The sequence below is a fragment of the Physella acuta genome, unplaced genomic scaffold (assembly GCF_028476545.2).
Source record: "Physella acuta isolate Inbredline_101_S28 unplaced genomic scaffold, ASM2847654v3 ptg000280l, whole genome shotgun sequence".
NCBI lineage: Eukaryota > Metazoa > Mollusca > Gastropoda > Physidae > Physella > Physella acuta.
This window is the reverse complement of record NW_026731799.1, coordinates 221443-235027: the sequence shown is the minus strand read 5'-3', so window position 1 is coordinate 235027 and position 13585 is coordinate 221443. Positions and strand designations below refer to the sequence as shown.

At 42.8% G+C, this 13585-nt stretch overlaps 1 protein-coding gene across 1 annotated transcript in view; it reads right to left on the bottom strand.

The window, feature by feature from the left end:
- The window catches only part of LOC131939448 (uncharacterized), a 65213-nt gene extending 54298 nt beyond the window's left edge, over window positions 1–10915 (bottom strand). The window contains exons 1-2 of the mRNA XM_059297740.1: window positions 10742–10915; window positions 5824–6017 (exon numbers count right to left, since the gene is read on the bottom strand). Of these exons, the coding sequence (XP_059153723.1) occupies window positions 5824–5879 (56 nt within the window). The 5' untranslated portion in view covers window positions 5880–6017; window positions 10742–10915. The remainder of the gene's footprint in view (window positions 1–5823; window positions 6018–10741) is intronic.
- Between the last annotated feature and the right edge of the window lie 2670 nt (window positions 10916–13585).

Here is a 13585-nt window from a genome sequence, read left to right as displayed (position 1 = left end):
AACCCTGAGACTTACTTCGATGCACGAACCGGAAGTATTTAAGTTATCGAGCGGGAGATGAAATACCTGCCGCCATCTTAAGCTGCCACATGGCAAGGTGTCAGTGATTAGGCCCACCTGGCGCAATGCTGACAAAAGTCAGGAGTGGTTTAAAGTCAGTGGTACCGGGGACAAAAGGAACGGCAGAGTTCCGGCAGAGTTCCGGCATAGTTCCGGCAGGCAGACGTAGGAAACAAAACATAAAACTCACGGAACTCATTCAGACACTGTAGACTACATTGGCCACACCGGAAGTGGATCGAACTGGCTAGGGAGAAGGGAGAGAACCACTAATTGTCAAGGGCGGTAAACGTGAAAATTAAGTTTGGGGCAGAAATTTGGTAAACAACAAAATTACTACCAAACAACAAATTGTGTCAGTAGAATAAAACAGTAGGACTGTACTTGAAGAACTTGTGTGGGTCTGCTTGGAAAAATCTAGAATAGAGTTGTGTGTGCGTGTGTGTGCGTGTGTGTGTGTACGAGGGTGGGGGCGGTGAATGGAGTGGAGTGGAACAGGAAGTACTCACACACTAATTAGACTAATGAGTTTTTTAAATGTATCACTTCTTTACACCACGCTATTGTTTACTTTGAGTTCATTTGATTGTAGTCGTAGACTTGTTGTGATGGTGATTTTGTGGGAACGGCTGTTGTTGATGATGGTAATAAGGGTGGTAATAAAGATGGTGTTTTTGTAGTAGTGATAACAATGTAGCGAAAGAGGAGCAGGGTGATGATGATACTGATGATAATGATGGTAATGATGATAATGATGATAATAACAAAGTAGGGCAACACACTGTAGGGTATTTGGGTATCTTAGTCTTGATTTGCTACATTCTATAAGAAATATTTCGACGATGTTCTCAAGAAATATCAGAAATCCTTCTCCCCTTGATTACGTGTCTTGTTCAGTACCTATGACGATTATTAAAAAAAAAATTGCACAGATCTTTTCGCCGCGTCATCAGAAAAATTGGATCCGGTAAAAATCATTGGTTGGTGTCACCGTCGTATGACGTCACTCACGTCTGACAACTCGTCAGGAGAATGCATCTCTCGTCTGCCGCGCACCTAGTAATCAGGAGCTGCATTGCACACACACACAAACTGACACACACACACATACACACACACAGACCCACTCCCACTCACATGCACGTAAATACGCACACACTCACGCGCGCGCACGACTGAGCTATATTCACTTGTCATTGCAAAATTTCTCTGAGACTGACTTTTCCGACCGTTCCCCCCCACCCCTCGTAGTTGACGTTTGTGAATAACCATCCTACAAAAAATTTCATGATCACCACCCCACCAGAGGTGTGACAATGAGCCCCCCCCCCCCCCACCAGAGGTGTGACAATGAGCCCCCCCCCCCCCACCAAAAGTGTGACAATGAGCCCCCCCCACCAGAGGTGTGACAATGAGCCCCCCCACCAGAGGTGTGACAATGAGCCCCCCCCCCACCAGAGGTGTGACAATGAGCCCCCCCCCCACCAGAGGTGTGACGATGTGCCCCCCCCCCCCCCACCAGAGGTGTGACGATGTGCCCCCCCACCAGAGGTGTGACGATGTGCCCCCCCACCAGAGGTGTGACGATGTGCCCCCCCCCACCAGAGGTGTGACAATGAGCCCCCCCCCACCAGAGGTGTGACGATGTGCCCACCCCCCACCAGAGGTGTGACGATGTGCCCCCCCCCCCCACCAGAGGTGTGACAATGTGCCCCCCACCAGATGTGTGACGATGTGCCCCCCCCCCACCAGAGGTGTGACATTTACCACCTGAGATGTGACAACTGCCAGCAAAAATGTGACAATGACCACTCCAATGACATCCACACCTGATGTGTGCCAATGAGCCCCACCAGAAGTGTGACATACCAACATCTCTCAGCATATTTGACAAGACTTATCCACTAGATCTACTACTAACCGATAATCAATCACCAATCATGTGACCAATCACGTGACCAATCACGTGACCAATCATGTCACCAATCACGTCACCAATCACGTCCCCAATCACGTCACCAATCACGTCACCAATCACGTCACCAATCACGTCACGGAAGGAAACGTCAGCCAACAGTCGACCAACACAACTTCTCAGCCCCAGGCTTAAGAAATTTATTTCCATCTTGGAAACAAAAACTGTCATGTACCCACCCCGCCCTGGAATGGGGCAGTTTGGGGGGGGGGGAACGAATATGACACAACCCATTCATATGCTAAGCTCGGGATCACGTGGTCCGGCTACTTAAGAAAAAAAATGTTTAGTAGCGATTCATTAAAAGGTTTTCAAATTTTCAGGTCTCCCAAGGTCAGTTCAAAAGTTCAAGGCATTTGTTTTTCACGGGTGGAGGGACGGGGGAGGAGGGATGTTGAGTTGGTGAGCTGGCAGGAGAAATAGATTGTCTAGTTTAAGAATATTTAAAATACTTTCCACACGATATATATATATATATATATATATATATATATATATATATATATATATATATATATATATATATACATATACATATACATATATATATATATATACATATATATATATATATATATATATATATATATATATATATATATATATATATATATATATATACATATATATATATATATATATATATATATATATATATATAGATATATATATATATATATATATATATATATATATATATATATATATATATATATATATATATATATATATATATAAACCATTCGCTTGTTGTGTTTGCAACTACGAAGTCAGGTATAATTTTAATGAGGCATAAAAGACTTGACTCTTCTACATAGCCCTGTGAGATTCTGGTAGTCATTGTTTTTAGTAAAGGGAGGGGGTGGTGGGTAAATTAGGACCAGTGCTTGACTCCACCTATGACCCCCCTCCCCCTCCACCCACCCCTCGACTTACGACCCAGCAGATGTGAACGAACTATTAAATTGGGACTGAAATTTGGCAGACAGACACCATATCTGGCAGCTCTGGTTCTCTCCCCTTATTTCGATCACCTCCCTTGTGATTGAAGTGACCGATTGTTGCAGTTTGGTTCAGGACCCCACCCCCCCTCTCCCCCCGATGAATTGTTGGTTAAATTCGATTAGTGTGTCGAATTGTGTATGTAAAAGTACGGTTTAATTCTCATCAGACGGCAGAAGAGGGTGGGTTGCCTGAAGGAAAACAGGTCGACCATCAACAAAAGCACAGCGACCCTGTCGATCCTTGCCCTGCCCAACACGGCTGTAGTCATAAGCGCCGTGTTGCAAAAGAGCTACACAATTCACATGTAATTTGATATTCAAGAGATTAAAGTAAGTTATGAAAAAAAAACAACAGTTTTGACATTTTAAAATGTCATTATCTTTTAATTTAAATTTGAACTAATGTAAATCCATGTTTGTATGTTGTCACCTTTATTTAGTGAGTTACATCCTGTTAATTTGATGGCTTTTGTTTCTTAAGGGTGGTATTTACATTTCGACAAGTCTTGGAAAGTTTCCAATACATTCATGTTTATGTTGGCCCAGTAGAATATCAAGTTTTGTTAAGCTTCTAATACATTCAATTAGAAAATTGTAATAATGGTAAGAATGTGTTTTTTAATAGATGGTAAAAAATGGGATGTTTTTTTTAAAACCAGATTGCAAAAGTTTTATCTATATTAACTAGATGGTAAATATGGAATATTTTTAACTAGTTGATAAAAATTTGATTTGTTAAGTTGTAAAAATGTGATGTTTATTAAAATACATTTCCGCTCTCTTGAATGGCCAACTTGGTAGAACAAATTATAGCCGTCATCATGACCAGATAACATCACGTGATTAACGTCGAGGGTCAAAGGGCGTGATCTCAGATTCGTGATGTTATTGACGTGATCTGACTGGCGTGACAACACAGACGTGACATCACAGAATGGCATCTCACAAACGTGATCTGATGACGTGACTTCCCACACAGATACGTGACTGCTCACGCTCAAGTTAACCATTAATCCGTGTCGTCTTCAAAGTCACGCATGACCGGCAGCCGGATATTTACCCCTTTAACGACTTCAAGCCGGATGCCGGACATCCATGCCGGAAAGAAACCCTTCATCCATGTACATGTACCTGCTCCAGTTAACATGAATAAAAATTTTGCTGCGTCCATTCTAATTTTTCTTTCATCAAAACCAGCCCAGTACTTTTAGATATATAGGCCTAAAACATGGCGGATTAACTAGGCGGATTAGGATCTCAACTCACATGGTTTACATTCGGGAATGGGCTGGGGATTAAAAGAGATCAGCACAAAGCCATACAGTGGAAGCTAATCAAGAAGAAATCCACGATACCGCATCTTTCCTCGGTTTGGAAAAGTTTTCCAATTTTACTATCGCTGCAAAGCAACAGAAACGTGTTTTCGTCTAATTCGTCTTTTAAGTAGCGATAAAAAATTTAAATTTAATATTTTTCAAATTAAAAAAAATAAAATTGAGGCCAAATTTTTTTGTACACAGAAATACTTCATCACAATCGATGCCGTGTCTATTTTTAAAATACAAATTTTGATTGGCAGCTAAATCCGGATATCATGTTTTTGGTGATATTCAATTCCGGTGAAGGTTTTTTACTTGTGATATTTTCAAAGCTATTTGGATTTAAACGGAGCAAATGTCATTCGGTGCAGTTTGATAATCCACGCGTTAGTGCGCGTAAATGGGCAGGTCCCAAAATATTTAGACTCGCAACCAATGGAATGTTAACCTTTGGCAAGAAAACTGCAACATCCTCCCATAAAAAAAAAGAAGTGTTGCCGTCATTGTGATATCCCGCACCCACTAGAAAATTGTAACAAACACTTTAGCACTGTTACAAGTTCCAAATGGTTTCAAATAGTTGTTGCAGGAATTTTTTTTTTTTTAACCAAAATTGAATATTTTATAACACTTGAGATATAAGCGAAAATTGAATCCCGGTTTTATTAAGGCTAGAAATTTTCAAACAAATAATTACTAATTATATTTTGGATTAGTAGAGTCAGGGTGTTGTGGTGATAGGGGATGTTATATCATTTAATATAAATAAACTACTAGGCTATACCCCATTGACCGCTATTGTGTATTTTACCATGGAAAACAATTGTTGTGACTTTCATTGTTTTACTTTCCCTGGCCACTCCGGTTGACTCAAGGAGGGGTAGAGGTCTTTTTTTTTTCAAAATATATATTTTGATAAAAATAAACATTATTTTCAACGGCTTATATTCGATACAAAAAAATTAATAAGAGTGTAATCGATGGTTCCCAAACAGCTTTAATATTTATAAAAATTTAAGTATAATTTTATCGCTTGCCAAGAATCCTTTTAAAGATTAAATAAATGAGTATGATTACATAGACTTTTAAGGCAATTGTAGTACAAGTGAAAACAACAATTTTATATGTCAACGATAGAAGGCCAAACACCAGAAATAATTAAAGACAAGATCAAGAGTAGTTCCAAACATCGAAAGGAAATGTTTTACTCGGATAAATCAGAGGTACAGGTTTACGTTTACTTACATTTCATAGGGGTTTCTTTCGGACAATTTTCTCTAGAGAAGTGGGGGCTTGAAGCTTACGCGTGGGGTGTGTGGACACTGGTTAAAGTAAATATTTTCTTGTTAAATTGTTTATGTCGTCTATTTCTTTCAATAGAATGGTTGGGGGGGGGGGTGAGAAGGGGAGGGTAGATACTGGAAAGATACACTGCATTTCACATAGACAGTGACGTGGTACTCACCCCAGAACTGATGACGTAAGGATGATCAACATGACGGTTGTCCACAGAGCGGCCATCTTGACGGGTTGGTGTTTCAGTGATGTGATTGGTCTGTTTTCTGTCTCTATCTCTTCTATTGTCTGTCTGCAATTCAAAGGATGGTCAAGCTGCTTTGTTGTCCCTACAGCGTCTATGTTTAACTAGTTGTCCAGATACTGAAAGACACAGAGACAGATGGTATTTGAAAAAAAAAATTAAAGAAAAATATCTAAAGATAAATAAAAAACAAAACAAAACAACATTAAATAATATCGATAATTTTAGGCTGTATTTCCATATTAAGGGGCGGTAATATCCTACACACTAACTAACGTTACTTTTTCTTGGAATGTAGCCGCGCTAGGTGGCCTGAAAGACATTAGAGTGGACCAAGACTGTCACCAGGATTTGATCTGACAAGACAGTCCGTGATTGTGCGCTCTACCCCTGGACCACGCCGCTCCGTCAACTAAACCGGACGTGGTCGTCTAAACAGGATATTGCGACGTGTGGTAGTGCGCAGGGATATCGGCCTTGAATTCACTGATGTCGTTCAGGATAAGTCTCGAGTTCGAACACTCGGGCAGATGAGGCTCGTTAGATGGGACTCTTCTAGGAGAGACAACTCCAAAATCAAACAACTGCTGCCTTATAGTTTGTTCTTGGTTGGACAAAGCTACGACTTCTAACTCGAAAGTCTAAGGTTCGGATCGCGATCTGTGATGGGAAACCGTCCCACGTTAGCAAAAGTAATGGCGGCTAAAGAACTAATGAGTCCTATCAAATGCAGCGGTAAAGGAAACAGGCGAACTCTACTGCCTCTGCCCTATTGACCGCCAGGTCCAAAAAGGTACTTGACAGGTACGTCCATATTGATCACGTGACACCGTGACGTCTGCAGATCAAGTGCCAGTCGATGGCTGTTTTCTCGGATCATTTGTTCTTATTGAAATGTTCCCGCCCCCACGAGGGTCTACGTTTAAAATTCCCTGACAGCTTATGCAGATTTATTTAAATGAAACAGATGACTTACATGGGGCTCAAGATTAGTGGTATTGTGTTGAGGGGTTGCAGTGTGGGGGCGCTTTCAGAGAGTTGTTCACGTGTGGAGGTCGTGTGGTTCGAGTGGTGATGTTGTCGTGGTTTGTTGTGACCGGATGCTAGAGACCAGGGGCGTGGGTGACGTGTGCGGTAGAGCGGTCGTTCGGTGTAGGGGCGTGTGGTTAGTGGGTGTGTGGGGAGGGTGGGGGAAGGTTGGTGGGGGTTCTTAGAATTTTGTTGGCGTCTTAGTATATTGTATGAGTGTATGTATGTGTGTATTGGTGTGTGTGTGTGTGTGTGCGTATGTGTGTGTGTGTGTAAATATCCTGCCTTATTGTTATTTTGTGTGGCAGGTTACTTTGTTTTGTAAGAAAGGTTCTTAGTGGATAAGCCTTGTGTGGGTTGGTCTTAGTGGATCAGTCTTTTAAGGGTTGGGCTTAGTGGATTAGTTTTGTGTAGGTTGGTTTCAGTGGATCAGTTATGTGTAGGTTGGTCTCATTGTATACGGTCTTGTGTGGGTGGATGCTTTCAGACACGGACGAGTGGGGGTGGGTCTTTTTTTCTTGCGAGTATGTAGAAGGGGAGATGGGAATGTTGATTGTTGAATGTTGGTGTGCTTACGGGTCTTTTGTTTTCTGGGAATGTTTCTTGAAGTGTTCTAATTGTTCAAAGTGTACAGATGGTTTTGGGCGGTTTTAGATAGTTATGTGTGTGTGTATGTATGAGTGTGGGTATGGTGGTTTCGGGTGGTTTTTCGGAGGTTTTGGGTAGTTGTGTGTTGGTCCTTTGAGCGTCTCCCCAAAGACATTGTGTTTTGTGCTGGGGCCTCATTAGACCCGTCTTAATGTGTTAACATTGAGGGTCTTAACGGGTAAGTACTTTACAGCTGGTAAGTTTTACCAGAGTTTCTAAAAATAAATAGCTGTAGATAAATATGTGATGGATTTACATGAAATACATTTTCAGGACAAAGTTACTACCCCAGGCTAAACGCTCCCCCCCCCCCCCCTTCATATCTTAGTTAAACCACTGGGTATGATCGTAAGCAAATGTCATCCAGCAAAGAGCTGATAACAAAGTTAACCAAAAGTCGGACCCCGAAGGGTACATCAACCCTTTTCAGGACTCCAATAGGTACCAACGCCATTTAGCCGGATCCCAATAGGTACCAACGCCATTTAGCCGGATCCCAATAGGTACCAACGCCATTTAGCCGGATCCCAATAGGTACCAACGCCATTTAGCCGGATCCCAATAGGTACCAACGCCATTTAGCCGGATCCCAATAGGTACCAACGCCATTTAGCCGGATCCCAATAGGTACCAACGCCATTTAGCCGGATCCCAATAGGTACCAACGCCATTTAGCCGGATCCCAATAGGTACCAACGCCATTTAGCCGGATCCCAATAGGTACCAACGCCATTTAGCCGGATCCCAATGGGCACCAACGCCATTTAGCCGGATCCCAATGGGCACCAACGCCCCCTAGCGTCATTGTTTGTAGCCGGTGTTCGGGTTAAAGCAGACGTTTATGGCCAGTGTTCGGGTTAAAGCAGACGTTTATGGCCAGTGTTCGGGTTAAAGCAGACGTTTATGGCCAGTGTTCGGGTTAAAGCAGACGTTTATGGCCAGTGTTCGGGTTAAAGCAGACGTTTATGGCCAGTGTTCGGGTTAAAGCAGACGTTTATGGCCAGTGTTCGGGTTAAAGCAGACGTTTATGGCCAGTGTTCGGGTTAAAGCAGACGTTTATGGCCAGTGTTCGGGTTAAAGCAGACGTTTATGGCCAGTGTTCGGGTTAAAGCAGACGTTTATGGCCAGTGTTCGGGTTAAAGCAGACGTTTATGGCCAGTGTTCGGGTTAAAGCAGACGTTTATGGCCAGTGTTCGGGTTAAAGCAGACGTTTATGGCCAGTGTTCGGGTTAAAGCAGACGTTTATGGCCAGTGTTCGGGTTAAAGCAGACGTTTATGGCCAGTGTTCGGGTTAAAGCAGACGTTTATGGCCAGTGTTCGGGTTAAAGCAGACGTTTATGGCCAGTGTTCGGGTTAAAGCAGACGTTTATGGCCAGTGTTCGGGTTAAAGCAGACGTTTATGGCCAGTGTTCGGGTTAAAGCAGACGTTTATGGCCAGTGTTCGGGTTAAAGCAGACGTTTATGGCCAGTGTTCGGGTTAAAGCAGACGTTTATGGCCAGTGTTCGGGTTAAAGCAGACGTTTATGGCCAGTGTTCGGGTTAAAGCAGACGTTTATGGCCAGTGTTCGGGTTAAAGCAGACGTTTATGGCCAGTGTTCGGGTTAAAGCAGACGTTTATGGCCAGTGTTCGGGTTAAAGCAGACGTTTATGGCCAGTGTTCGGGTTAAAGCAGACGTTTATGGCCAGTGTTCGGGTTAAAGCAGACGTTTATGGCCAGTGTTCGGGTTAAAGCAGACGTTTATGGCCAGTGTTCGGGTTAAAGCAGACGTTTATGGCCAGTGTTCGGGTTAAAGCAGACGTTTATGGCCAGTGTTCGGGTTAAAGCAGACGTTTATGGCCAGTGTTCGGGTTAAAGCAGACGTTTATGGCCAGTGTTCGGGTTAAAGCAGACGTTTATGTCCAGTGTTCGGGTTAAAGCAGACGTTTATGTCCAGTGTTCGGGTTAAAGCAGACGGCGGTGTGGAGAGGTAGAAGTTAGTCCATGAGAATAACTTGTTGCTATGGACAGCGTGTTCAGATGGTAGAGATCAGAACAGCAAACCAGAGTGTCTGGAATTCAGATTCCTGGCTCGGGTCTGTAGTCCACCAAGCTATGATTAGTACCTGACTCACTTTAGGTGAACTAAGGCGTCTCCGAACTCGAGACTTTAGGGTAAACAATCGAGCGTTCAATTACCCGACCACCACTGCGCACGTAGATATACTTTGTTTGTATTGTAATGTTTCCCGTTTAAAAGGTTTTTACTGAATGTGTCAATGGAGTACAAGAAACGGTTACATTTAGAAATAACATAATTGGGGAAGGCGTGGCCTAGCGGTAGAGAGGTAGACTGCTAACATGAAAGTCTGGAGTTCGGACCCCGGTCTGTAAGTCATCCCTGAGCCCACCCAGCTCTAACTGGTTCCTGACCCACGTTAGGGAAACAAAGGTGGCAGGGCACAGTGTTGACCACACTATCCCCATGTAAGTAGAGGTCAAAGAAACATATAAACTCTACTTCATCTGCCCCATGTATCGGGTACGAACGGGAAAAGAAAATGTATCCCAACATTTGCAAGATTGTTTCACAATACACGTGCAGCGAAGTTTCTTTCAGACATCCCCGCGAACGAAAGAAAAATAATACAAAAGTTAACCTCAACCCCAGGAAATTTGAATCCGCCCCCACCCCGGAGAAAAATGTCTGAAAGAAACACTGACGAGCCTGTATTAGGTTTTTGTTGTGAAATTTCTCAATGAACCAAACTATAAAAAATATGACAAGTTTTCAAAGCACAAAACTTTTAACACTATGTATGTAAACTAACGTGAATTTTGTGCCGGCGTGATTACATGAATACATGTTACAATGCTAACTTTGATGAGCCAGATTTTTCTCACGCGAAATATTTCTCTCAATAGCTTCATAAAACATCGTTTTGATTCATATATTCGAAAATAGCTGTTAATTTAAGCTAGCTATATAAATTTTCACATGACCAAGGGAGACAACTACAAAATTAATCTAAAGTTTAAACAGCGTAATCTTAATCTGACTCGCTCAGTAATGTTTAGAAACTTCTAGTGTCATAAATTTTTCAAAGATTTCAACATCGCGCATATACAAGTAAAAACAAAAACAAACAGGCAATAAAAAATAGTTTAAATAAAAATGCGTGCAGTTACCTTTTTGTACGGTTGTTCCAAAATTTAAAAGTTCCAAAATTTAAAAAAAGCCAGCCAGAAATTCGAAAGTTCTTCAGAGTTCTACCGTGGCAGGGGTACGCTGGGAATATTTTCCCGTGGCCCCGCGCGACAATTTTATAGAGCGCGCGGGAGGGAAGTCAGAACGCCGGGAACACCCCGGGGCTAAGCCAATCAGAAGACGACTAGCCGAGTCTCAGCCTCGATCTGGCACCAGCACCCGCTCTTCAATTGGCGTCGATCCAGAAAGTCGCGCGCAGGTTTTTCTTCGAGTCGTCACGTGGTGTCACGTGGTGTCACGTGGTGTCGGATGCTGGGGACAACAAACTTACGACGTCTGCAAATACAAACCCGAGAGGGGAGTTTGTGTTTGTACGTCTACGAACATTGGTGTTGTGTTTGTACGTCTACAAACATTGGTGTTGGCTTACATAATTAAACATCACTTGATGTCACTTCAAACATCAAGTATCAATGTTGACTTACGAAATCGGTTGAGGACTTAAAACATCAACGTTAACTTGAAACATAATGTTAACTTGAAACATCATGTTGACTTACAACATCGAACATCAGTGAATGACTTAAAATAGCTACCCATTGTTTTAGTCAGCCCCTCCCCCCCTTTCGCTTCCTCCGCCCCATATCATTAGCCTCCTCGACCCATCCCACAAGCCACAAACCACCCCACAAGGCGAGAACCACCCCACATGACAAGAACCACCCCATACGCCAATCCCCCCCCCCCTTTAGCTTCCTCCGCCCCATACCATTAGCCTCCTCGTCCCACCCCACAAGCCAAAAACCACCCCACATGACAAGTCCCCCCTCCCCCCCCCAGAGTTTGCACAACTCACCCATGTTGAAATATAAACTAGATCGATGCACGTGCGCGAGCGTCCCACGTGACCTGCCTCTGCGCATGCTCACCTTTCGGTGTCTCAACAAACATTTTACTAAAAAAAAATTTCTTAATCGTAACAAAGTTCTAATTCATATACGTAGAGTAAATTACCCTTTCGCACCTTACGGTTTATGGGGCAGGTGAAGTAGAGTTGACCTGTGTCAGTGCCCTAGCATTTCATCTGATAGTGTGGTCATCACTATGTACAACAGGCTTTAACTCCCCTAACGTGAGTCAGGTACCCATTAGACGCGGGTAAACTCGAGTACTTCGTACAGACTCTAGCCCGAGATCCGAACTCAAAACCTTTTGGCTAACAGTCGAACGCTCTACCGTTCGACCACACTGTTCCTTCTTAATCATATACCAACTTCTATTTTTTCAAGACTCCTTGTAGTGGTGCCCCCCCCCCTTGTAGTGGTGGCTCCCCTTGTAGTGGTGGCCCCCCTTGTAGTGGTGGCTCACCTTGTAGTGGTGGCTCCCCTTGTAGGGTGGCTCCCCTTGCAGTCAGAGGCGTAGCGACCCTTCCCGGCGCCTGGGGACAAACTTTCGATTTGAACCGTCCTCAACCTTTCAATTTATTTTTCCAACCCATTTTGGGACATATGTCCCCCCATCCCGCCCCCCCCCCCCTCGCTACGCTACTGCTTGTAGTGGTGGCTCCCCTTGTGTGAGCAGTCATAGTTCTACAGCCGTGTGAAATGACGGCAGCTGGCATAATGTAATAGCTTAACATACAGCCGTGTAGGCTGTAATAATGTAATCATTACACTAATAGGGGGCGTGGACACAAATCTTATAGCCGATTGTTTAAGAAGCACACCAGTTGTCAAACTAAACGAGATAATAAGTTTTTAATTAAACTTAATTACCTCTGATTATCTGTACGACATATGCATCTAACTGTCTGACATAAATCTTAGACGTTTACTTGACTGTTATTAGTCTGAGATAATTATTTACTAAGTTTTAGTTGTATCAATATTTTAAAGCAAATTATATTTAATTTCCCTAAGAGATTTTACTAGCAAATGTTACTGTGTCGGATAAAATGCCATTATGTTGTTTTTTTTTTCAACAACAAGCGCAAACAACTATAAGAGCTATATGCATCATAAACACACACAACCAGCACAAACACAAGTATTACAAATATTTTACATCCAATCAAAACATCGCTAACATCTCCTACTTTTGCATGAGTTCACTTCTCGCAGTAATTAAAAAATAACTCTTTAATTGAAGATCGTATGTCTGCGATGCTGTGTCGCCCCTTACAAACGGCGCCTCCGTCGTGACCAGGAAATTGTTTGCCCAAAAACTCTGGCACCTGAGGAGAAAATTTCCGTTAATTTCTTAGCGTCATACTCCAATTAAATTTTCATGCTGTTAATCGCAGAAGTCATTATCCGCGGTTTTATAATGGATTTCCCATTCTTTTACGTCGGATCATAAATTGGCACTTTATTTTCTAAACGAGGAATCAGTGCAGGCCTAAAAATATTTCTAGAGCCATGACTGGTGACAAACTGGATCTGTGGTATCTTGTTGGATGAACTAGTGGCGTGGAGTTCATGAAAATTCCAATTGTGTTTGGTACCACCAGACTGGACATCATCTGGACATCATGAAACTTTCAGCAGAGTTTGGTACCACCAGACTGGACATCATTTGGACATCATGAAACTTTCAGCAGAGTTTGGTACCACCAGACTGGACATCATCTGGACATCATGAAACTTTCAGCAGAGTTTGGTACCACCAGACTGGACATCTTTTGGACATCATGAAACTTTCAGCAGAGTTTGGTACCACCAGACTGGACATCATCTGGACATCATGAAACTTTCAGCAGAGTTTGGTACCACCAGACTGGACATCATCTGGACATCATGAAACTTTCAGCAGAGTTTGGTACCACC